The sequence below is a fragment of the Parasteatoda tepidariorum genome, chromosome 8 (assembly GCF_982258835.1).
Source record: "Parasteatoda tepidariorum strain Cologne lab strain chromosome 8, Ptep-v5.0, whole genome shotgun sequence".
NCBI classification, from domain to species: Eukaryota; Metazoa; Arthropoda; class Arachnida; order Araneae; family Theridiidae; genus Parasteatoda; species Parasteatoda tepidariorum.
The window spans coordinates 59250890-59278157 of NC_141762.1; the positions used below are offsets into that span (position 1 = coordinate 59250890).

Below are 27268 nucleotides of genomic sequence, written 5' to 3' on the forward strand. Positions count from 1 at the left end.
TATATATATATATATATATATATATATATATATATATATATATATATATATATATATATATATATATATATATATATATATATATATATATATATATATATATATATATATATATATATATATAATTTGAATATAGTATATTTTTTACACAATAATTAAATAAGTGTTCAATAATTAAATAGAGTTTTTCTGTGCATTTGAACTTGGTTACCATTTAAGTTTATAAGTTGTACAAGAACGGTTTTTAAGATGGCCTGGATGGTTGCCAAAGGCAACTAGTATAAAATATTTTATTAAACAGTGGAAAAACAGTTTTGGTTTTTCCAGTGACAACAGAAAGGCTCCTGTGTGTTTGTAGACAGTGTGTCCCCTGAAGAAGTGCTGTCTTACAGATACACATATATTTTACATATTATATTTTATTTTTACAGATTTAATGTTTGCTTGAATTTTTAAAAAAATATTTACCTTGATATTTACCTTTTTAGAATTTTCAAATTTAACTTTTTAAATCTTTGTTTTTGTAAAATAGTACATAAAATTTATTTTGATGCAATATATATATTTTAGAATTTTCAAATTTAATTTTCTAATTCTTAGTATTTCAATAATATTACATATTTAACATGATATAATATATATTTTTTGGAATTTTCAAATTTAGCTTCCTAAATCTTCGTTTTTCTGAAACATTACGTAAAATTTAATTCGATGTACTATACATATTTTCAGACTTTTCAAATTAAACTTTCCAAATCTTAATTTTTCCTTGAGAGTATTTCTTAGTATTATATCTTAGTATTTCAATAATATTACATATTTGACTTAATATAATATATATTTTTAAGAATTTTCAAATTTGACTTTCTAAATCTCAGTTTTTATAAAATATTACATATAATTTAATTTGATGTAATATACATTTTTTGGAATTTTTCAAATATAATATTCTAAATCTTAGTATTCCAATAACATTACATATTTAACTTGATATAATATACATATTTTCAGACTTTTCAAATTAAACTTTCTAAATCTTAATTTTTCCGTGAGAGTTACCTCCTACCTTCCTCCCCTTGACCCCGCGACCAAACAACTAAACATAGACGGGAAGGAAATGGGGTTTCTAGGTTCCTCTTCTTTTTCTTCTTCAATAAATCCAATCATCTGCTGTTTGATGGAGGAAATAAACTCGACAAGGTCAGCCATCAAAGATGAGAAAGAGGTGAAAGTAAGCTTTATCAATTGCACTGACCAGCAGCTGAAGGTTCTTCACCTTTAGATTAAAATAGTTGATCTTAACTTTTCTTTAGAGTATTGAGATTTTAGTGTGAACTGGAGCAAAACTGGAGCTTTAGACAATTTATAAACTCTTAGGTTCATGCTGCTATTCAAAACTTTCAGGGTTACATTATAAGTAGAGTTGCAGGGGTAATCGGTCATGTGCTATTACTATGATATTCTAACAATGATATAAGGATATAATTTCAAAGTAGGATGATTTAGTTGAAATATGAAAATTTGGCTAATACTTTATTGGCACGAATAAAGCTGAAACAGCGTGAAGAGAGCATGGATAATACTAGACATCAGATCATTTAAATACATTGAGAAAAAGAAATATGGTCGAATCTTCTGGAATATGGTAAATTTATCGTATTTCTGGCTCTATAAAAACACCAAAAAGCTCCGTAATTTTTATCGAAGCGCTTTGGTAATGATTTTGATAAAATTAACAATGAAGTAGGGTTTTATATTAAGTGATAAAATTTGGTATATGTGGTAAAATGGGGTCATTTTATCATGATACCTTAGAGCAGGGAGGGCGAACCTATGGCACGCGTGCCATTTATGGCAAGCGGCGCAATATTTTGGGCACACCACCGATCACAAACTTCACTATGAGGCATATTAAAAATTAAATTAAAATTCACAAAAAACAACAATTGTTAACAAAAGAATTAGCAATGAATGCCAAAAAACCCAATTAATAACCATAAAAAACATTCTATCAATAAATGACTAGCAAAGAAAATTCACTAATCAAACGAATTGTTTAAATATAGTATAATTTGAACTTATTAACCAAAATTACGCTTTTTTTTAAAACCACAAATGTCATTGACATACAGTACGATAATTTTACCAGATTTTTTCCCACGGGTACTATAATGACGATTTCGGGTTCATTTTATGTTTTTACACTGAAGAACATGCTTCTCCTTAGTACCGAAACGATCGTATATCCATATATATAAAATTGTACTCTTTTCGTGCTATTTTTTCATTCCATTTAGCAGGACAAAGTTAAACGTTTTGTCGGAGATTCGAAAATGTATCTTTTTGATAAAATGTAATAGCGTCTATAAATATCCATAATATGTTACTGATTAAAAGTTATTAAAATCATTGTAGATCTCAGGAGGCAAGGATTTATATTTCATATTGAATTTAAACCTTGGCTATCGCTGGTCAGTTCGACAATAGTACTGACGTAGAAAAAACTCACAAGAAAAAAAAGGTGTGCTTCTCCATAATAATGCTGACTCTTGCATGCAAATATTTTTTTAGCTATATCCAATTACAAATAAAGACCCAAAGAGGAGGAATGGCTAATATCCATTCTGCACAAAAATGACGACTGACAAACATTTATATTCGTTTTACTCTCAGAATTAACGTTGATATGCAGAAATCTTTTTTCACCCTTGGTCTTCAAATGAAAATTGGTCTGTTGACTCTACTTTGATAATATTAATCAATAGCGTATCTTACGTTTATAAATGCTGCCAACTTAGTTTTGTATCACACGAAATGACGATACTTGACTTTAAATTGTGGCATACTTAATTTGAAAGGTATTATGAGATGTTGTACCTTTGTACAAACTTAGTGTCATTGTGTCACAAATGTGGGCAATGTCACGTTTATTTTATCTTAACTTATAAACTTAACAAAGTTTTTTTTTTTAGCATAAAATACTTGCTGCTGACTAAAATTCCACATTAACCTTGATAAATTATGCATTTAAAGGGAATGTGCTATAAAATATGGATACCCGAAACTCACGAAATTTTCGTTACTGATGAAACATTTTTCGAGAATGTGCTCCCAGTAAGCATTTCGTCAAATTGAGGAAAATTTCGTCAAATTTCTCTTTCTCAGGATGCTAATTTCGTTAAATTACGTTGACTCAATATAAGATATAAATTAATATCGTTTATTAGAAAATACGACATAAAGTAAAAGGGAAATAACCAAATGAGTACTCAGTATATGTCACACTGAGGAAAAAGTAAGCTTAAAACTACCAGAATATGGGAAAATTTACCGTGTTTCTGGCTCTAAGAGAATACCAAAAGGTTAGGTAATTTTTACCAAAGGATTTCAGCAGTGATTGTGGTAAAATTAACAATAAAATATGGTTTTATAAAGTGGTATAAAATTTGGGAGACGCCCGGTGGCTGAGTAGTAGCGCTTCGCGCTCTCGTGCCACTGGTCCTGGGTTTGATCCTCGGGCCGGACGAGGTTGACTCAGCCTTTCATCCCTACAGTGGGTCGATAAATGAGTACCAAGCATGCTTGGGAACTAAACACTGGGGGTTCCGCGTTCGGCTGACCACCTGATCGGAACATTTGCTCCTGCACCCCAGTGCCCAAGGTCAAGAAAACTGAGATGGATACAGTAGGTCTTCTCCCTCTATGGGCTGTCGCGCCACTTAGTTTTTAAAATTTGGGAAATGTAGTAAACTTTGAAATTTTTATCATGATAACTTAGAGCATAGCATAAAATATATTTTTTCGGTTCAATTTACTTTCTAATATTATAATTTTTACTAAATGTGTGACAATAAGAACTAGATAATTAAGAAAACCGGAATTTCTGGCAAATTGTTACCATATGAAGTAAAAAATTACCAAATGGATTTTTTAAATACTGTATATTTTGCTTTTATTAACCAATGTCGTTTTTTTTTAAAACCGGAAATGTCATTACCCTACTGTACGGTAATTAAACCGTAATTTTTTTCTCCTTGCAGGAATTGAAACTTTATAAGCGTGTAAAGATACCCTATGTACCATCGCGTCAAATAATGCGAATGATTTTAAAATCAATAAAATTTTTTTTAATGAATTCTCAGAAAGCACTAAAATATGACATAAAGAGAACATTTACTTCAATTGTTCGAAAGTCCATGTTTTGTTTCAAAAAGTAATTTTATTTCTCAACGAAATAATACCAAAAGTAACGAAATATAAGCTCAAGACTACAGCATTGTCAAAAATAAGAATTTTACTTCTGAGAGTGAGGAGGTAAGAAACATTATTTCTCAGTTTCAAACCTCTGAAATCTTTCTAGAAATTATAATTTTTTTAGCTAAATTAATTGAAAATAGCAAAAAAGGTAGAGTTATTTTAATATTGTATTAATGTGATGCATGTCACCTAGTTTCTAAATCGAAAGTTTTTTTTTATGTCCTTGACTTTGGGAGTGGTTTTCATTTCATCTATTTTATACCTAGAAGGCATGAATTTTGTAGAGCAATGACCCTTGAAAAGAAAACGATTCCCCTCTCTCTTTCTTTTCACTTAATTGCTAAATTATGGAAGTGATTAGGATGATTGGGAATATCAAGGAAAAAATAAACGAAATGTACTTTGATATCTTCACAAAAATGTGAGTACATACCAAAATGAGTTAATAATTTCTTTTGTCCCATCTAAACTTTCTCTTTGATTAAAAATCACATTTTGTAATTTTTTAGATTCGTAATAATTTTTACATTCTTACGATTCTTTTTAATTGAATTTCTATTATCTTTGTTTTTATCTATCTGCTATCAAATTATTTTTTTTATATGTTTTCAAAATTTCCACATTGCTTACCATTTCTTTAAATGGATTTTTCCCAAACACTTGAGTAACTGGTAACCATGGACGTTAACACAAATAAGATGCAGACATAAAATTCCATAAAAGGACAATTTCAATAAACAAAACAATTTCAGAAGGACAATTTCAATTTCAATAATAGCATAAGTTTTTCACAAGGCTACTAAAAGTTAAATGAAACTGGAATTGAACTCAGGCTCAATTTCAATAACTAATTAGACGTTTTAAATAAATGTAAAGGCTGGTTTTAGCTTTTTAAGGTAAATACTCATTGGCTGTGGGGTATTTCGATCGTGATTTGTTGTTGAAACATGGCATTTGTTTACGTTAGCAACTGCTCTTTCCATTCTATTTCAAGTTAGCCAAGCAAGTCAAGTATCAATTCTCTTAAGTGATACATTCTATATTCCTTGACGAAGATTTCAAATATTTCACTATATAATTCTTACGTAGCACAAAGACAGCCACGAAGCCATGTTGAATATAAACAAACTAATTATGCATTGAAGTTGATGGGTACACGAAGCAAAAATGTATCACGATTGAAATAAAATACATAAGCAAATAATATATTTAAGTTAAGTAAGAGATGTAGATGAGAAAGAATTATATTTCAACAAATTCGATGTGCGATACGACTCTGTATTCAATTAACATCACGCTAATTAACATTCTAACTTATATGAAGAAACTTAACTCAACTTTAGCATGCCATTGTGTTTATAAGCGATCAGCTGACTCTGACGTCATTGGTCTCATGTGTGGGTATTCGTGGTCTTCTTCTTGAAGTGTAAGAAGTAAATAACTCTTGAACAGTGTCATTAAGCTTAATTTATTGCTTGAAAATTTATTGTTTACTTTTTTAGATCTGCGCATTGTTATAACTTAAGGAAATTTATAACAGATAAATTTCGTTTTGTTTTGGTGAAGAAACCCTTACAAATGATATTCATTGACTCGCATAGTTAATAATGACAAATAGGAGCATCGTTTGATTTTAACAAAGTTGCTAAAGCCAATTTGATTTATTATCCCTCTAAGAAGCCATTGGGAAATTTAGCTTTTCTTTAATGTTAGTATATGTTACACTAAACGTTTTAATATTGAATTTATCATGATACCATACCAACATGTAAGAGACAAAAAATTAAATTCACTCTCATTTAAGCATTATGAGTTCATTATACTTATGAGTTTATCATAAATAGTGTCTTGATTTTATAGTACGATATATTGGCATTGAAATATTGACAGTACGATATTAAATCTCGAAATACTTGAAATCCTACCTTTTTAAAAAAGTGGATCAGTTGATCGCCGGGGAAAGCTAGTAATTAATTAAAAATAGTGAAAAATTATCTAAAGAGTTAGATAGTTTTTAGGTTTAGAAATATCATAATTCACTTGTTTTAATCCAAAAGATCGAATTTTCGATCGAGAAGGCCAGGTTAAACTTTTTAAATAATGAAATAAATGATTACTTTTACAAAATTCCATTTTCGAATTTTAATAGCCTTTATTATTCGATGTTGGAATGGAAAATAATTATTAGAATAACAAAATAATGTAAGTACACTGGAAAGTTCATTTTAGTTCGAGATAAGTTCTCCCTAAATTATACTCATGTAAATCAGTCTAAGTCATAAATTTCACAGGGTAAATACGTAAAAATTAAATATCACGGAAAAAAGAAAAAAAAAGAAAGTTTAAAGCTTTTTCTGCATTCTAAAAGTACTAAGTATGGAATTTTTATTTTTCAATTCGGACTTAGTTTACAGTTTTATTACCCTGTATAGAATTAGATGTAGTTAGATTTTTCACGTATAGAATAATGAATATAGCATCTAAATATATGATATTATTATTGATATTTAATGTTTATAATACTGATGAATGTTGTAGAGTTAAAATAATGAATACAATATCAATTGTATATTATTGTGTATTACTCATTTATTAATATTGTAATATTCAATATTGATAATTTGTCTTACTATACCATTTCAAAGCCGTATCGTATAAACGTTTTCAATTTTCAGTACGAATAGAATTCAAAAATTTTTCAACTTCACAAGAGGAAAATCATTTTTATTCAACATGCAAACTTTTAAATCTTCTAAATAGATTAAAAAGACATTTCCTACAAGATATCTATGAAAGTAATACGATTAAATCTCTGAGGATTACAATGTTTCCTTTTTCCTAAAACCAGATTATCTTGATTCTTGCAAGATTGAGTGACTGTACCATGGTAACCTTTCTTAAATCAATAGATCTAAACCTGCGAGGCATTTTGAATTTACTTAATCATATAAAAAGTGAAAGAGCTATTTCTGCGAATTATTTCTGGTCTATCGGTTGTTTTCAATTTTAATCAATGACATACTTATTCAATAAGCGGAGGGCAATCGTATGGAATCTAAATGAAGCTGAAATTTCCCTCCAGGAGTTGGTTCGAGGCTAGCTAAAAATCCATTCACAGTAGTTTTCGCTTGATGATGAAAACATAGATCATCGATCTTAATTTACCATACCAACCATATGTAATTTGATAGAGGAAATTGAAATTTCATACGGAGCGAAAGTGTTCTATGCATTCTGTTTAGAATGACAAGTATTCCTTTAATTTCATCGCCGTAGAGAAGAAGTTGCTGCATGTGATAATTTAAGAAAACTGTGCCAATAAATAGCTAAGAGCAAATAAAATTCCAAAAATATGATGAATCATATGAAGGCCGTGGCTTTTTAATGAAAAACCATATTTCTAAAATTGTTCAAGAAAGTGCTTTTTTAGAACGTTTTGGGGGGAATTAGACAATGATTTTCATATTGGCAATGCGATGTTTCTGATTTTTGTGTTGTTATTGCATGCGAATTTTGAAAACTTGCAAAGTGCTTATCTGGAAACAGCACAAAGGGACAGTTTGCTGTAAAACTGTCCCCTTTGGAGTAACCAGAACTCTTCAAAATATTGCCTAAGTCCCTTTATGCTGAACTGAAACCAATTAAATATTTTCATGTAGAGCCGAACATAACATTTTTTCAGACTTAAAAACTCTTTACAAAATGTCATTTAATTTGTTCTGACTCAAAGATTTTCAAATATGATTGATAGCTAGTTAAGAAGTTGTAATGCAATTAAAAGTACCTATATGCATAACTTTCAATTATTCTATTTCATTTGATTGCAGCTTGAAATTGTTTCGCAGTTAATTGGGTATTTTTATTTGGGTATAAACACTGCGTTTTTAAGAATGTAAACAGAAAAACGTGGTTAGTTCGACTAAATTGTATTAAGCACCAGCCTAAAATTTGGTTATATTTTTATATATTCAGACAATGACCTAACATTTGGTTATATTTTCATATATTCAGACAATGATCTAACATTTGGTTATTGTTTTATACTTTTAGACAACGACCAAACATTTGGTTATATTTTTATACATTCAGACGACCTAACATTTGGTTATATTTTTATATATTCAGACAATGACCTAACATTTAGTTATAGTTTTATTTATACATTTAGACAACGACCTAGCATTTGGTTATATTTTTATACATTCTGACAGATCTAACATTTGGTTATATTTTTATATATTCAGACAAAGACCTAACATTTAGTTACAGTTTTATACATTAAAACAACGACCTAGCATTTGGTTATATTTTTATACATTCTTACAGATCTAGAATTTGGTTATATTTTTATTCATTCGTGTATGTTGACAAACATGAATAAACGCTGTTTGTCTGTAATATGTATGCGCTATTTAGAGTTTAATGATTTTTATTAAAAAGCACTCAATATCCATAAAACTGAAAAAGTAACCCATTTAGTTTAGGTAGTTGCTATTCATCTCAGTAACATGTTGCTAATTTTTCATAATTATTCGAATCTCCAAACAATGCTTAATTTCATAATTTATTATCTAAAAGAGTACTCTTTTCTATTCTGTTGAAATTTTATTTAAAATTTGTGAGTATTTAAGTCTAATTCTTTGAACCTATTACTTTTTCCAGATGAGGTTGATAAAGGCCAGAGCAGAGAAGCTAAACTCGTATGTTATTACTCCAATTGGGCTGTATATCGGCCCGGATTAGCAAAGTTTACTCCAGAAAACATAAATCCGTATCTATGTACCCATGTCATTTACGCATTTGCCTCTTTATCTGAAGAGTACAAAATACAGCCTTTTGATCCTTACAATGACATAGAACAAGGTAAGAAACTTTTATGTATGTGTTATATTTGCTTTATGGAGACATATAACAGTACCTAAAAATGTGTCTTTCATTAATTTGAATTGCGTTGTGAATTTGAATAACTAGTTAGTGGAGAAAAATGATTAATATTCCTTGATAATTACTCATCACTATCGAACCGTTTCATTAATTTAATTATGAAATTAATTAAGAAAAAATTAGAATTAACAATTTACTATTCTAGTTCAAGTCTAAATCAACACGTGTGGATCGACACGTGCTTCACTAATACTTAAATCTAATTGCATCTAGGCTTAGATTTCTTAATAAAATTATTTATCTTGATTTAATATTTTATTATTTTTATGCAATCAAAGTAATTCAAGCATTTTCCTCCAAATAAATTATTTAAGCTAATCTAAAATCAGGTTCGAGCCTGTCAGGAAAATATTCAAATATATAACTAAAAGCTACTAAAATCACAATAACTGCCTAAAGTGAATCAATTAATAACTGCCAATAAATGAGAGTTAAGTTTATATAAAATTACAATATTTATTGAAAATCATATTAATCATGTTCAGCTCAAACAATTAAGTATAACATTCCTCATGTGGTTTAACATTCTAAAACAATTAAGTATAACATTCCTCATGTGGTTTAACATTCTAATTTAAACATGACAATGAAAATCATTACTAATCATTTTAATACAATAAAAAAAGATTCTCTGGAGCAGGGAAAGATAAAAAAAAATATTAAGTTTTCATTTCATATTAAGTTAAATTAGCGCGAGCACGTGGCACAGCTACCACGAAGTTAAGTTTAATTATTAGAATTACTTATTTGATAGGATCCTACGGATTTAATAAATAAAAAAAAAATAAATTAGTTTATTTAAATTTAGCGTTAAACGAAGCAATATGAAAAGAAATAGGAAAACTTATCGTGATGTCCATCGGGAGATAGGGACGCGTCCGTCCCGCCGCGTTAACTTGATTCGGACCCTGCAGGCGCCAGTCACGACCATCACCTCGGGAAGCTAAGAGAGAGCAAAAAAAAAAACTCTCCCTTCGTAGATCGCGTGCCACACCGTCCACGCTGCACAGGTTCGATGACGACATTATTTCGTCACAGCTATAGCTACTACCTATTGGTGGTTCGCTCGTACGTCAGAGCGGGAAAAAGAGAACTTGAAAACAGGGAATAAATAATTAATGAAAGGGATTTAGGGAAAACAAACATTACCTGCTCCAGGTTGAAATAATACCTTAACCTGCTTCCAGAGATTTAATACCCTAATATAATACATAGTTTTTCTTCATTTCCAAAATACTTGATTATACATTCACATACATTATGATGTCTGGCTTTTAAAGCAAAGCCCAGCGATATAACATACCAACCGGGTAAGGGAAAAAATATATATATTATGTACACAGACATACATATATATATTTTTAAGCAAAAGAAGACTTTTTCAAAAAAAAAATTTTTTTTTTTTTTTTTTTAAACTTTCAGACTGACGTCACATATTATAATTTGAATCTGCCTTATTACCAAACATCATAGATAACATATCATAACAAATACAGTAAATATGACATAACCTTAGAGAGGGGAGTTCGGGGATCTGAGGGGAGGAATTGCACCCAAGAGGACAAATTCTGGAAATTGTCTTAGCTAACGAAACTTTGTCATTGAGGATGAATTTTTTTATTAAGTGTTCACAAAAGATCCTCTTCTGTTTAGCATTTCACCTGCTTGGAATGTATCTGTCATCTTTCGAGGATTCACTGAGGGTTCCTGGATTTAATGGTTTTTCAGGAAAGGAAAAAAAAAATCCGGGATTCAGAGTCAAATACGTCCGCCAATCTTCCATCATGTTTTTGGTTTTTGAGTACTAGTTCGGTGTGTGTTGAGGGTTCCAGGCGCCATGGAAGCCTTTTTCCATCATCATTGCTTTGGTAATCAACTATTTATTCCTCGAGTGGCCAATCCGGGGATTTCAACATTTCATCACGTTTAGCACTGAAGGGGAAGTTGTCTTGTAAGGTAAATTCTCTCCTTTGCCTCACAGTTGATCAGGCTACGAGAGCAGTAGATAGGAATTTCCTTTCGTTTCAGGTCTCTGTCTGGTCTTACTTCTTTTGCAGTTGGACCACAAAATAGTCAACTAGATTATCTGAGGTAAAGTTTATGTTATGAAGAATTTCTTAAGGTGATTCATCATGTTTGACAGTCCTATCAAGAGTTCTTTCTACAGGGTGTCCCAAAAGGTCGTTTACAAACTTAACATGCTGGTCTGTCATGTCATGATGAACAAAATTTACATAGGAACTTGTGTCCGAAAATTAAAACTGCGACCGCTAGAGGGCGATAATTGCACGAAAACGGGAGAGTGGGAAAAACAATCATTTCAGGCGTGGACGTTGAAGGAGAAGGATGAATGAGTTTAGTAACGCAGAAATGGCCGACATGCATTACGTATACGGCGCTGCTGATGGAAATTGACGAGCCGCGGCACGGACGTACCTTGAGCACTTCCCAAACAGACGTCAGCCAAGTCATGTTTTGTTTGGACGATTGTACCGCAGATTATGTGAATCAGGTGCTTTCGTAGCACGTAGTCACCTCGGCGGAGAACGTGCTGCACGCACACCTGTCGTAGAGGAAACCGTGCTACAGGAGTATGCCATCAACCCGCAAAGAAGTCTCAGAGAAGGCGAACGTGTCTTGGGTGTAGCTCGTTCCACCATAATGCGCATACTGCACGATGACATGCAACACCTTTACCACTTCCAAAAAGTACAGGCATTGTGCGCTGACGATTATCCCAAACGCATTGCATTCTCACGCTGGAATTTGCAACAGCGGGTCGCACAGCCAGATTTTCCATCATGGATTTTGTTTTCTGAAGAATCCTGCTTTACACGGGATGGTGTCGTGAACCTGCACAACATGCACGTATGGGCGCATGAAAACCCAAGATGTATGCCCATGCACATCAACAACGTTTCAGCGTAAACGTTTGGGCTGGTATTATTGGTGACATGTTGATTGGCCCTTACCTTCTACCTGAACGCCTCGACGGAAATACCTATCGCATTTTTTAGAAAGAGTTTTGCCGGATCTGATGGGTGACGTTCCAGCCGCTACACGCCGAAACATCTGGCTTCAGCATGATGGAGCGCCTGACCACTTTAGCTACGCTGTTCGAGAATACCTCGATAGGATTTATCCTAATCGCTGGATCGGTAGAGGCGGACCAGTCCCATGGCCACCGCGATCCCCCGACCTGACTCCCCTGGATTTCTACCTGTGGGAACACATGAAGTCCATAGTGTACGAGACATCTGTAACATTGGACATGGATCTTATCGCCAGGATCGCGGAAGCGGCAGCACGTGTCCGTGACACTCCTGGCCAATTTGAACGGGTTCGTGAATCCATGCGCCGACGCTGTGAAACGTGCATTGTGGCGAATGGAAGGAATTTTGAGCATTTGCTGTGATGTAATGGTGTTTTATAATAAAAATCATATTAACACCGCTATCGATATCATTTTTTTTCTCCTCATCCAAACCTGCACTTATCGCCCTCTAGCGGTCTCAGTTTTAATTTTCGGGCACAAGTTCCTATGTAAATCTTGTTCATCATGATATGACAGACCAGCATGTTAAGTTTGTAAACGACCTTTTGGGACACCCTGTATTTGGAGCTTTCAACAAGATTTCTCAAGAATTTCTGTTGAGAAGGGAACGGTGAGGGGAAAATGGAAGAACTTATCCTCAAAAGATACAATTCCAAGCTCAGAAAAACCCAAACACCCAAATTAACATTTTTAACACACATACATAAAAACATTCGTACAAAAATTTATGTTACTTTTTTTTTTTTTTTTTTTTTTTTTTTTTTTTTTTTTTTACCTTATTTGTTTTGTTTTGACCTTAAGTTATAACCATGCGTGTTGTCTTTTTTAGAGTCCAACACTTTTACAGCAGTCTCAAAGTTGTTTGAAACCTCATCAGTGTTTCTTTCTTCAACTAATAAGTTAGGGAATTCTATTCGCTCTGGTACCTTTACTATGCGGTCAACATGTACCAATTGTGTCTTACTGATATCCCTTACGTCTTCGATTTCAAAGTTTACTGGGGATGTCCTACTTTTAACCCTAAAAGGACCTTTATTTGGTTTCGCGAACTTTCGTGTTAAGCCTGGCGAAAGCTGGGGAGTGTAAAGATACACAATATCATTAACCTCTATATCTTTTATTTTGCTAACTTTTTCTCGTTGCTTTTCCTGTTTTAATGCTGACGTTTTTAAATTTTCCTCGACATTTTGGAACGACTTTTTTAATCTCAAGGACAAATCGTATACATACTCTCGATGATCAGCATATGAAAATGTTTTTTCATTTGTTAGAACGTCTTTTGGGAGTTTAATTTCGCGTCCATATAGCAAAGCAGCGGGGGAATAACCGGTGGAAGAATGGATTGCGCTTCGATGTGCCATAAGTGCAAAAGGTAAGTGCCTATCCCAATCGTTATGAGTCTCATTAACCAAATGACTCAAAGAATTAATAAGCGTTCCGTTCAAGCGTTCGACCACTCCGTCTGTTTGCGGATGGTAGCTGCTCGTCGAATGTTTTTTAATACCTAGATATTGATATACTTTCATTATTGCCTGGGAGAGGAAGCTGGTTCCACGATCAGATATTATTTTTGATGGAATACCGTGACGTGAAATGAACTCTTCAAGAACACGTACTACTTCATCGGTTTTTATGTTAGGGGTTGCAAATGCTTCGGGATAACGTGTAAAATAATCACTAATTACTAAAATAAATTTATTTCCGGAATACGTTACGGGGAGTGGACCCAGAGCGTCAATTGCTATGCATTCCATAGGCTGGCTGGTAACCGGAATTCTCTGGAGGGGAGCAAGTTTATTTGGTTTATGGGCCTTTTTCCCAACGCAAGATTTGCAGGTTTTTATGTAATTCATAATATGTTTATACATCTGAGGCCAATAAAATGATGATTTAACTCGTTTTAAGGTTTTCGTGAAGCCTTGGTGAGCAACAGCTGGGGAGTCATGACACAGATTTAATATTTCGGGTATTAATGTTAAGGGGATTACTAATTTATCGGGATTGCCTTGACTATTATTACTTTTTAGAGTACAGAATAAGTGTTCATTTTTAATAAAATAGATCACGGGTAAATCACCTAGATCACTACTGTTCGTTTCGATTAGTTTGAATATTCTGCTACAATGGGGGTCTTCTCTTTGATGAATTTTTAGTCTTTCTCGGAATTCTGGGGAGAAACTAGTACTCACAATATTATTTGTACTTTCTACATACCTAGATAGATAATCTGTTGTTAGATTGGATTTCCCGGGTTTATGAATAATCTTATAGTCAAACTGTTGTAAGGTCATCACCCACCTCGCAATTCTAGATGTAGGGTCTTTTACATTTAAGGCGTAGGACAAACTAGCTTGGTCACAGTATACCGTGAAATGTTTTCCATATAAATACTGTTTAAAGTGGGTAACACCAAAAACCACACCTAACATTTCTTTCTCAACTGTCGAATAGTTTATTTCGGTATTTTTAAGTTTTCTACTGGCATATGCGACGGGATGAAAAAATTGATGTTCATCTTCCTGACACAGAACGGCGCCTAACGCATATTTAGATGCGTCAGTGAATATTGTAAATGGTTTCTCGAAATTTGGCAAGCTTAAACAAGGCTGTTGTGTTAAAACAGTTTTTAATTTATCAAACGCGGATTGCGTTTCAGGAGTCCATTGAAATTTACAATTCTTTTTAGTCAATTTAGTTAACGGCAATGCAATTTTTGCATAGTTTTCTATAAATCTGCGGTAAAAACCGGTAACTCCAATGAAGGATCTAACCTGATCAGAGTTTTCGGGAACTTTAAAATTTTCTATTGCACTAATATTATCTTTATCTGGGAAGACTTTACCGTCGGTTATTAGGAAACCTAAATACTTTATCTTTGTTTTTAGAAATGAGCATTTTGATGGTTTTAATTTCAATTTGTGTTGGCGAAGACGTTCGAAAACCAGCTGTAATTTTTTGTAATGCTCTTCTTCGGTTTTCGAGGCTATTATAATGTCATCCAAATATACGGCTATTTGCAAGGGTTTTAAACCTGATAAAATTAAAGACATTAATCGTTGGAAGCTGTTTGGGGAGTTTTTTAACCCAAAGGGTACCCTATTCCATTCGTAGAGACCGTGCTCGGTGGCAAAAGCGGTCTTATATCTGTCGCTAGGATGAATTTTCATTTGAAAAAACCCACTGCATAAATCTAATGAGCTAAATAACGTTGCGTCAGCCAGATTATCCACCAAATCGGTAATGCAGGGTATGGGAAACGAATCGGGTAAGGTTTTTAAATTTAATTTCCTGAAATCGGTGCATAAGCGGTATGATTGATCTTTTTTCTTCACTAAAACCACGGGGGCTGCATATGGTGAATCACTTGGGCTAATTATACCAATATCAAGCAATTCATTAATTTGTCTATCAAGTTCTTGTTTTAGATGGTGTGGTACTTTATAGTGACGTTGCCTGACAGGAATGTCATCCGACAAATCAACTTTGTGTAACAGCGTTTCACATCCCTCAGATAAATCTGTGACCGAGTGAGCAAAAACATCCCTGTAAACTTTTAAAAATTCCAACAATCTATCTCTTTGTTCAGCATTAAATGATCAAGCTGAAAATTTCCACCCCAACATTCAAAATCCTCTCCAAGTTGAGCTGTGTCAATATTATTACATTTATCTTTATTTGGTACAAATAAACATTCCATTTTAGCGAGGGACGCGTTTTTATTAATATGGATAGGGGTTTCACCTACATTCATGACATTTATAAATAGTTTATCAGAAGCCAAAGAAACCGTTCTTGCAATTAAAAGATTGTCTATATTTTTGTTGGGCAAAAGAAGTATTTGTTTCAGTATGTTTACTGAATTTATGTTTGTTCGAACGGGAATTACCAACTGTGAGAAAGGGGGTACTACAGTCTTTTGGGTCGTAAATAAGGAAATACCTTTTTCGGACTCACAAGTATTACAAGTTTCAGTATTATTTGCATGAGCGAAACTTATATCAATTTCACTACTTCTTAGGTTTCTAGTATTACAATCTAAAGTGAATTTATTTTTACTTAACCAAGGGTAACCTAATATTATGTCATACTCTCGAGATAACCTGGGCAAAACAAAAAATTCTGCAGAAAATTTTACGCTATCAATTTTTAGATCTAAGTTTATTGACTTGTTGATGTTAACAAGACCTCCATTAAAATTTTGTACTTCTATCCTACAATTTTTCTGTTTGTCAATCCAATTAAGTTCTTCTAACATATTCTCTGAAATTAAATTAATTGTAGATCCGGTATCCACGAGAGCAAAATAATTTAAATTTTTAATGTCTACCTTAACAATTGGTAAATTCTTAGAAATATTAGCGTTAGGAAAAAATTCTGAACTTTCCACAGAAAGTGTACTTTTGTTTGCATTTTCATTATTTAAATTTGGTTCCTGATTTAACACCACTTGGGGGGTATCCACAGAGATAAGTGGTGCCGTTACCTCACCCCTAGTTAGTTTAAATCTTTGTTTTTCTTAAAACAATTCTCTACTGAATGACCTATACGTTTGCAGTAATTACAATATGGAACTGGGCAATTCTTTGCTAAATGTCCCAATTTTTTACAGTTAAAACATTTCTTTTCAGACTGATTCTGATAACGATTTCTAGCACTATGTGTTTGACGCGGCTTCTCTCTATATTCCCGATTGTTTTGTTCGGTATCGAGTTTTGTTTGCATTTTAGAAATTGTTAGTGTAAGCTGTTCGATTTTTGTACTTAGATCATCTATTTTGGCTGCTGTATTGTCTTCCGATTTAGCTTGAATTGCTGCCGCTAATTGCATTGGCTCAATTAACTTAAAATTTTCCTCAAACGTAAGAGTATGTTTTTTAAATTCATTATAACTATCTAGTGCGGTCGATGCAATTCCTCTTAACAATTCAACCCTTAAACCTTGCTTAGCAGCGGATAACAAAAGTTGTTCTCTATAACTTTCAAACTCTTCACCGCCATTACCTGGAATACAGTTATATGATATCCCTTCTAAACGGCTGAAAAACTGGCGTGCATTTTCACAAGGCAGCTGATATGCCTGTGTTAATTTGGTTATATACGAAGCCATATTCGATTTAGTTTCAAATCTTTCCCTTAACGATTTAACTAACAATTTAAAATCCTTAGTGTACCTTAACTCTCGCTGAGTGGATACGAATTCCTGAGCTTCGCCGATAAGGCGTAACGAAAGAGCCAAAATTTTGTCATTATCATCCCATTTACAATAGTCAGCAATCGAATTAAATTTATCTATAAAAGCAGAGAAATTAGAATTTCCGTCAAACGATGGGATCACGGGTAAGAACTCAGAAACTGTGTGACTTTTGACTACTGGAATAATGTCTATTGTTTTTACTCCCGTAGAGTTTGTAGAAAGACCTTCTAACTGGTTATCAGTCATGTCTAGTTAAAAAACGGAAAAACCAACACTCAAAAAAAAATATATAAACTAAAATTTTTGTCTTAGTGAAAGTTTACCTACAAATAATTGCTATTTTGAAAGCATTAATCTAATTAGCTTTGTAACCACTAATATCAATCTCATCAGGGGAATATATCACACATTCACATAAATATACCTTAATACCAGTAATACTAATAACAAAATAACACACAAATGAAAATAATATGCATCAAATTCAAAATCATTTGCTGAACATGACGTTAAAAAAAAGTTTTTTTTTTTCTCTAAATATTACTATTTACTGAAATAAAATTTTTCCTAACAGGTGTCTCGGCACCATTTGTTATATTTGCTTTATGGAGACATATAACAGTACCTAAAAATGTGTCTTTCATTAATTTGAATTGCGTTGTGAATTTGAATAACTAGTTAGTGGAGAAAAATGATTAATATTCCTTGATAATTACTCATCACTATCGAACCGTTTCATTAATTTAATTATGAAATTAATTAAGAAAAAATTAGAATTAACAATTTACTATTCTAGTTCAAGTCTAAATCAACACGTGTGGATCGACACGTGCTTCACTAATACTTAAATCTAATTGCATCTAGGCTTAGATTTCTTAATAAAATTATTTATCTTGATTTAATATTTTATTATTTTTATGCAATCAAAGTAATTCAAGCATTTTCCTCCAAATAAATTATTTAAGCTAATCTAAAATCAGGTTCGAGCCTGTCAGGAAAATATTCAAATATATAACTAAAAGCTACTAAAATCACAATAACTGCCTAAAGTGAATCAATTAATAACTGCCAATAAATGAGAGTTAAGTTTATATAAAATTACAATATTTATTGAAAATCATATTAATCATGTTCAGCTCAAACAATTAAGTATAACATTCCTCATGTGGTTTAACATTCTAAAACAATTAAGTATAACATTCCTCATGTGGTTTAACATTCTAATTTAAACATGACAATGAAAATCATTACTAATCATTTTAATACAATAAAAAAAGATTCTCTGGAGCAGGGAAAGATAAAAAAAAATATTAAGTTTTCATTTCATATTAAGTTAAATTAGCGCGAGCACGTGGCACAGCTACCACGAAGTTAAGTTTAATTATTAGAATTACTTATTTGATAGGATCCTACGGATTTAATAAATAAAAAAAAAATAAATTAGTTTATTTAAATTTAGCGTTAAACGAAGCAATATGAAAAGAAATAGGAAAACTTATCGTGATGTCCATCGGGAGATAGGGACGCGTCCGTCCCGCCGCGTTAACTTGATTCGGACCCTGCAGGCGCCAGTCACGACCATCACCTCGGGAAGCTAAGAGAGAGCAAAAAAAAAAACTCTCCCTTCGTAGATCGCGTGCCACACCGTCCACGCTGCACAGGTTCGATGACGACATTATTTCGTCACAGCTATAGCTACTACCTATTGGTGGTTCGCTCGTACGTCAGAGCGGGAAAAAGAGAACTTGAAAACAGGGAATAAATAATTAATGAAAGGGATTTAGGGAAAACAAACATTACCTGCTCCAGGTTGAAATAATACCTTAACCTGCTTCCAGAGATTTAATACCCTAATATAATACATAGTTTTTCTTCATTTCCAAAATACTTGATTATACATTCACATACATTATGATGTCTGGCTTTTAAAGCAAAGCCCAGCGATATAACATATGCACTTTTATGTAAATCTTAGTGTTAGAATAAACAATGCAATTTCAAAGAAGTAAATTTTCAGCTAACGTGTGAAATTCTATAAAGCATAATATATAATTTCAATTTTTTGATTTCTAAATTTGAGGTAAAATAATATGTAAAATTTTTAATGGAAATAAGTAATTGGATTTTCACGCGAAAGAATGCTGAATTTCATAAGAAAATATACCAATATGAAAAGGATAAATATTCCAACTTAATTAATTTCACAGAGAAATTTAATATACTCCTTTGATTAATTTTAATTTAGGGATTGACCATAATATCAAAATAATCAAAGTGATTTCAAAGAGGTGAATTTTTAAGAAAAGTGTAAAATTATTTAAGGCATAGAATATATGTTTTGATTTCTAAATTTTATAGTGTGCAAAAAATATAAAAGGACCACCCTGAGTAACTTTTGATTTAAAGATCTAATGAATCTATATTTTTTTTTCAAAATTTGCTAGTTTAAAAACGTGTGTAACAGGGCATCGCGTAAATGTTGCGACAAACTTTTAAAGGACACAATATCTTATCAAACTCTTAAAGGGCACAATATCAGGATTCAAATTGCATGGGAACCCAACCACGAAATGTCGTCTTACACCGCCAGAGGCGCTTCCCAATTTTGACCTATTTAGAAGCACACGAAGAAACAGCTCGTAGTAAGCAAGCATTTCTAGCGGCGTATGACGACATTTCCGGGGATGCATTTTAATGAAGTTTTACTCTTGATGATATGCTCCCTTAATCGTTCGTCGCAGCACTTACGTGACATCTTTTTGTATATAAACATTTTACATTTCGACTAAAAATGTCATTAAAAAATGTAACTTGGAAAGGGAAACCAATTGCAGATTTTAAATCAATGATACGAAAGTATTTAAGATCTGTTTAAAAAATCTCACGCAACAGAAATTTTTTCCCCTGTGTTATGTATCACCAAGAATTCTATATTCTGGGATGTTTTAACCAAAAATGTTCAGTCAAATGACATTACCCTTATTAACGTTCTTTTTTTCCCCAGGCAATTACAGGAGCTTTGTCAGTTTAAAAGCCTACAATCCGAACCTGAAAACCATGATTGCCGTGGGTGGATGGAACGAGGGATCCAAGAGATTTTCCAAACTTGTGGAATCCGAGGACAATCGCCGGACCTTCATTTCCAGCGCCTTGTTGTTCCTCAGGGAACATGGTTTTGATGGCATTGATCTAGATTGGGAATACCCTGCTTTCAGAGAAGGAGGAAACCACACCACTGACAAAAGTGGATACGCCTTACTCGTCAAGGTAAAGTTTAATCATCGTTAAGGTGTTGTTTTCATTGAAGTTGGTGACACCACAACGCCGTTGTTGTGTAAGAAAACTTATTATTTTTGAATAACAGTTCAAGACGAATTAGGTGAATCATTCAACTAAATTCTTCGTTTTCAGTTCAAGTTTAATGTAGTACAGATAGTAAGAAGTAGGACAGCGTCTTCTTGGTTTGATGAATTAATTACAGTGGGGAAGAGGTTTTTTGTTGCATTTATGCAAGTACTTGAGCTTGCTTTATTCGGGTATGGGTATTTCAAATATGAAATTAGTTTTGCTCTTAAGCAACTGATTGCTTTTTTCAATGAATTTTTAGTCCAGTTTTTGTCGAAATGTACCATTTTAAAAACGCTATAGATAACATGGGATAGTGTAAATGGTACGACAAAATTCTAAGGGAGTTAGGAAGCATTCGCGTGATTATAATTGCATAGGAACCCATCCCCGGAAATGCCGCTGTGCATGGCTAGGGGTGCTTATCTATAACAACTTGTTCAGAAGTACATGAAGAAACAGCCCATAACAGGGAAGCGCCCCATAGAGACATATGACGACATTATAACGACGTAATATACGACGACGTTATATATGACGAAGTAAATAATACCATAACTTATAAAATTTTTATGATTGGCTTGAGTGGGTAAAATTAATTAATTTAATGGTTCAATGTCGATTTTCAAATTTCATAAAGTATACTATAAACAGTCAATAACTAATAAAATAACGAACAGTCAGTAACGAAATAATGAAGATGGCCCAATTAGAGAAACTCTTCGCTATATGTCACTTAGGAGATAACATTTAAAGGTTTTGTGTACGAGGGTTGCTTTTTAAGTAAGGGCCGTTTTGTCGCGTACACTAATAGTTGACGCTTGCGTCGCAACAAGTGCTTGTGTCGTGTCTCGGCATTCCTCAGGATCAACTGTGTTCAATTGCAGCTGTGCAGGTAAACTGTACAGTCAGTTTTAAGTCTTTAAAATATTCAAAATTTAACAAAACACCCATCATTCAAGCGATACGGCCAATGATGTGTTTTTAGTCTGCAAACATCTTGTCTGCTGCGTACATTCACTTAGCAGATTTGTGAAGTGACGACTTGTGAAGTAGTAAAATTCCCTGCCATGCTCACATGGAATTTTGCTACTTTATGAAAATGACTCTCTCCTCAGCTTTATTGGACTCTTTTGGTTGGAACGTTTTGGACCATCCCTCCCTACAGTCCAGACCTTGATCTGAGTGATTTTAATCTTTTCCGATATTTCAAGCATCATTTTGACTGCAATCACAACAACGATGACAAATACGTGAAAACGGCAGTGACCTCTTGGTCAACGGAGTAGGTGGCAAGTTTGTATGAAAAAGGTATTCTAAACGTAGTAGTAAGAAATGGTAAGTGTTTAAACAAACTTGGCAACTATGCTGATAAAAGGAGAAATGAATCTGAAAATAAATTTGCTTCTCGGAAATTTTCTTGCGTTTGGTTTTTATTTTCAAACGGTCCTTACTTTAAAAACAACGCTCGTATGTTAATGTAATGAAGGTAGCTTAAATTATTCTAATAATACAAAAGAAAAACTGTTATGAAGTCAATTTGTAAAAGTTCATCCGTAAATAACAGTGATTTTAAAAATAATTTTATTGTCTTATTCTTTCAGGAGTTGCGTGAAGTCATAGATAAAGAAGATCTTTCACCAGATAAAGAGAAACTACTTCTTTCTGTTGCCGTTCCTGCCACCAAGGATTATATAGATCAAGGATTCGATGTACCAGAAATATCAAAGTCAGTTATTAACAAAATTAATTTTTTTGTTAACAACCAATTTAAAAACATACTTATAAATACTTAAAAATTACAAATACATCATACCATGCAACATTTGAAATCTTTGCGAAATATTTTTTCAGAGGTACTAAGCGAAAGCTGAAATTTTAAAAACAAATCAAGCTTTTATGAAACTTTTAACACAAATAAAAAACAAATCAATTTGTCAGTCTAACCGTTTATATATCTGTTTAAATTATTTGTTTGAAGTAGTGGACAGATTATGTAATTTTTAGTTTCGCAAAATATTCCTTCATTGCCTTTGCCAGTACTAGGAAATTTCTTCAAAAACTACAGAAGTTCCATTGTGGTTAGAAAATATTGAATGGATATCAATCCTCTGCAGGTTCCGTGTATTTTCAAAGCTCAAAAAGATTTTAGTGTGCGTTAATTTTCAATCATTTGAACTGAATTATTTGTTATCAATTTTCTTAATATAGAATAATTTTGGAGGAGATACTGTCTTTTTTGAACAATAAATTGTTCTAAATCTTATGATGCATTTAAAATATAAACAAGTAGCTTAAATGATGACTAGTATCATTTCTGATTAAACCACAAAAACTATCTTTTTTATCCTCCATTATTTATGTATGCACAACATAAAATCAGAGCAATTCAATAACTTTTGAACTAGTAATAGAATTTTTACCTATTAAGAAAAAATATTTATGCTTCGTGAGTTAAATCCTAAATATAATCAATTTGATCTTAATACAACGTAATTAATTTTGAATATAATAATAAACGTATATTTTTTTTAGGTAAATTTAAGTTTTGTTAACCATTTAAACATGAAGAGGGAAAATAATTCATCCAAAGACCGAATTTATCTTTTGTTATTCCTCAAAATTGGGTCGGCTGTTCAACACCGGATATGAAATAAAACAATCATCTATTATTTTTCATTATGAAAATGTTTTGAACTGTAAGGCATGTGGAAGTTTGTACAGCATTTTTAAATTAGGAGACTTTACATGACAAAATCTGAAAGTTCAATGAATTTGGCTGAATAGCTCTTTATTGAAAATTTAACCTTAAATCGAATTTTAAATGTTATCTTTAACTGACCCTTAAATTGACAACCTTCAGGAAATATCATCGATTCAAAAACTATTTGGCCAATTTCCTTCAAATTTTGTACTTAAAGTAACATAGATCAAAATGTGAAATCTTGTAAGCATTACAGCTCAAAGTTTTTCAAGGATTATTAAACTAAATTATAATGAATTATTTGAAACGGTTAGTTTCTACATGAATTATTTTTGGATAAATTAGCTTATGTGCAAAAAATTTCTGATTCACTTAAATAGGGAATATAGCAATATATCCAAAAAGTAAATCATTAAAAGACTCAAAGTTATTCTGACAAATATATTGGGACCAAAGTTTAACCAGATCACAGTTGCTTAACGTCTATATTTTAAGGGTCAAGAATCCAAATTTGTCGAGAGGCAGGCATCATTATTCGGAGTAACTCCAAGGATATGTTCAGGCCAAATTTACTACCGTTTAGCGGTACCTTCACAAATTCAACTTTAGGAAAAACGGTAGTTTCACAAAATACTTTTTCTCAAAATTTTATTTTTGTATCCCTTAAGAAACGATAAATTCATATTTTTACCATATTTTTGTGTTGATTTTTGAATATAATTTTTAATTTTCACAAATTATGTCTAAATTTTTACAAAATAGGTACCTCTCAAAAAAACCTAGACAGATTCCTGAGTACGCTTCATTTCACAACTTAAAGTAGCATCGCCATAAAATAATTAGCATATTTATGGTTAGACCCACGGACCATTAAGACTGAATTTTAATGCGTGTTAAACTAATGTTCTCGGTTTTCATTTTATTTATTATTATATTTATTTTGTTGTCTGTTCCTTATCTGTGTAGGCTGAACGTTATACTCGGGATACTTTTTCCCTTTATTATCACTTAACTCAAAATAAGAATTCTTTTTAATCACCAGGCATGCTGGTTTATGTAGATATATGATGACTATTGCTTGATTTAAAATTATGAAATTCTTCTTTTCCTTTACCAAACCTGCTGATTTTTGACTGAACAAGGTGGCAGAACATTACTTGGTCATAGAACGCATTCACACGAGCAATATCCGTCATAGTATGTGTGATAGGAACACAAGCAGTGCGAAGTTAAATGGTAGTTTTTCACTGTCACATTTAAAAAATTAACACAAGAGTAAGCAAATATGCTCCAGAAAACTTTTTATTCAAGTACTCTAAGAAATTACTCAAAAGCTCTCCTTGCCAGTTATAATACAGGCTTTATACGCATTTCAGTTTGCGTTGCAGCTACCGGAAGATCTTTTGAGCAACTCTTGGAGCAATTCTTTCCACATCAATCATACTTCCGTGTCATATCCTATCACTCATATCCATTTTTTTGCATCAATTATATAACTTTTTATTCATGGGAATATGAATGATGTACAAATAAATTGCTCAAAAAAAAAGAAGATGTAATCGATGTACAAAGAATTGCTCCAAGTGATGCTCAAACGACCTTCCACCAGCTGCATCGCAGACTGCGACTCGAGTAAAGGATGCGGAAAAGCTTTTGAGCAATTTCTTTGAGTGTCGTGAATAAAAAGTGTTCTGAAATCTTTTTTCCTATTCCTCTATTAATTCTTTAAATGTGACAGTGGAAAGGTACCTTTTAACTTCTCACTGCTTGTGTACCGATCACACATTCTATAACGGATATTGCTCATGTAGTTGCGTTCTATCACCCAGTAAGTTTTGCCACCTTGCGCAGACTAACCCTGTGTAATGACAATTTGACTCAAAATAATAACCATTCTTTTTTTTCCTCACCAGGCATGCTGACTTTTTGAACATGTTAACGTATGATTACCATACAGCTTACGAGCCAGAAACTCATCATCATTCACCACTTTTCCCTCCGTCTGATTTGGATCCTCTTGACGAGCGCAACCGCCTCAATGTGGTATGTTTAACAAAATAATTTGTTCTCTGATTTTTCATGAACTTTATATCTCTAAATATAAATATTAATGGCAAGTAATTTTGGTATCAGTACTATTATTTAGATGAGTTAATACTTTAAATACTTTTTATGCACAATGCAATATATTTAACGAAAATGCATTAGTTATATTGAATGCCCGATTGCTGCACTTTTGCCATTGTTTGGCACTTGGTAAATCATTTGGTAAATCTTTCGGTGGGTGTAACTGAAAATAAACAAACTTGTATATCCGGTGTATAAGTAACCCTATTTTTTGATGGGATATCAAATTTCTGGTATTTCGGGTGTATAGGTCGACCATTGTAAAAACACAATTATAGAAATTTCTAAAATTGAAAAAAAAAACATACAAAATGTTAAGTCTGCAAAATTATCTCGAGGCAAAAATAGCTTACATTGTTAGAGTTCACAACAGCAAGGAAAATTTAGTGGTCTAATAGAACCTTAAAATTTGTACCACTATTCATTTAGAGTCAAAAAACTTCATATGGTCTACAAATTTGAGAGAAAAATCTAACTTTACAATTACATAATTCACGTTATTATACAGATAAAAAATTATTAATTATGACTATAACACCCTAATTAGGTTCATTACTACATAATGATTGAAGATTAGTATTTATTACATTACGTGAAAAACAACTATTATATAAGTAAATATACTCAGCATAGAGATTAAAATATTGAGACCAAATAAATAAATAAATGATGAAAACAGAGAAAGTAGGAACTAACAAATATTATAATGAAATTTAACTATCTAAAAATTATAAAATTTAAAAAAAAGTCAAATATTATTTTATTGGTGAGCAGTAACATACGCCAGTACATAAATTCAAAACAGAGAACAACATGCAAATTTAAAATTTCAACATTTTAATTAAAAAATTTCCGTACCAGACACTTTTAGTGTTACTCCATTTGAATTCCATACCGCACGTAGAACAATATAATTAGTACAATTTTTTTAAATGTGTGGAATTTCATACAAAAAATTATATTTCGTTACTATTTTATAAATTTCAAACATATTTCAAGGCGATAAATTTGCCGCCCATGCGTATGATTTTACTGACATTTGGAGACAATTGACGAGCCCTACACATTGTTCTCTCAGGATATGATACATTTGCCCTCTAATAAAGGTGCATAAACAAATCCTGTGAGATGATGCTCTAGAATCTTTAAATTTGTAGCTTTATGTAATGTTTTAAAAGTTCTCATTGAGTAATATTGCTTATAATACTTTTGAATAAATTTTCTTAATTTTTCCCGTTTTTAATTATTTTCTCAACGTATTTTAAAGTATCATTTCCATTAAAAATGTGTATGTAAGGAAAATATAGAGAGAGAAAATGCAAAAATAATGCTGTATAACATATCAAAAATAGTTTTTGATTGGAGTAAATTGATACAAAGTTTTTCACATCTATCTCATTGTTTATAATTCATCGATGTTTCTCAATTAACGAATATCCGACTTTATCCGAATAACGAATATTGCCGGCCTGTAAGTCGACTCCCTGATTTTCGTAAACTTTTGGGCGGTTGAAAAGTCGACTTAAACACCGGGATATACGGTAATTTTATTTTTATTTTATAACCGTCGTTGAACAGCCGACCCAATTTCATGGGTTTACGACTACTTACGTTCAACTCCGTAGCCTTATAATTTTGAACCA

The 27268-nt window shown here is 32.2% G+C and overlaps 1 protein-coding gene across 1 annotated transcript in view; it reads left to right on the forward strand.

Moving 5' to 3' along the window:
* LOC107444627 (uncharacterized) overlaps nt 1–27268 on the forward strand; it is a 91965-nt gene that overhangs the window by 38756 nt on the left and 25941 nt on the right. Inside the window, exons 3-6 of the mRNA XM_043041074.3 lie at nt 8920–9120; nt 20454–20716; nt 22399–22523; nt 25412–25541. Of these exons, the coding sequence (XP_042897008.2) occupies nt 8920–9120; nt 20454–20716; nt 22399–22523; nt 25412–25541 (719 nt within the window). The remainder of the gene's footprint in view (nt 1–8919; nt 9121–20453; nt 20717–22398; nt 22524–25411; nt 25542–27268) is intronic.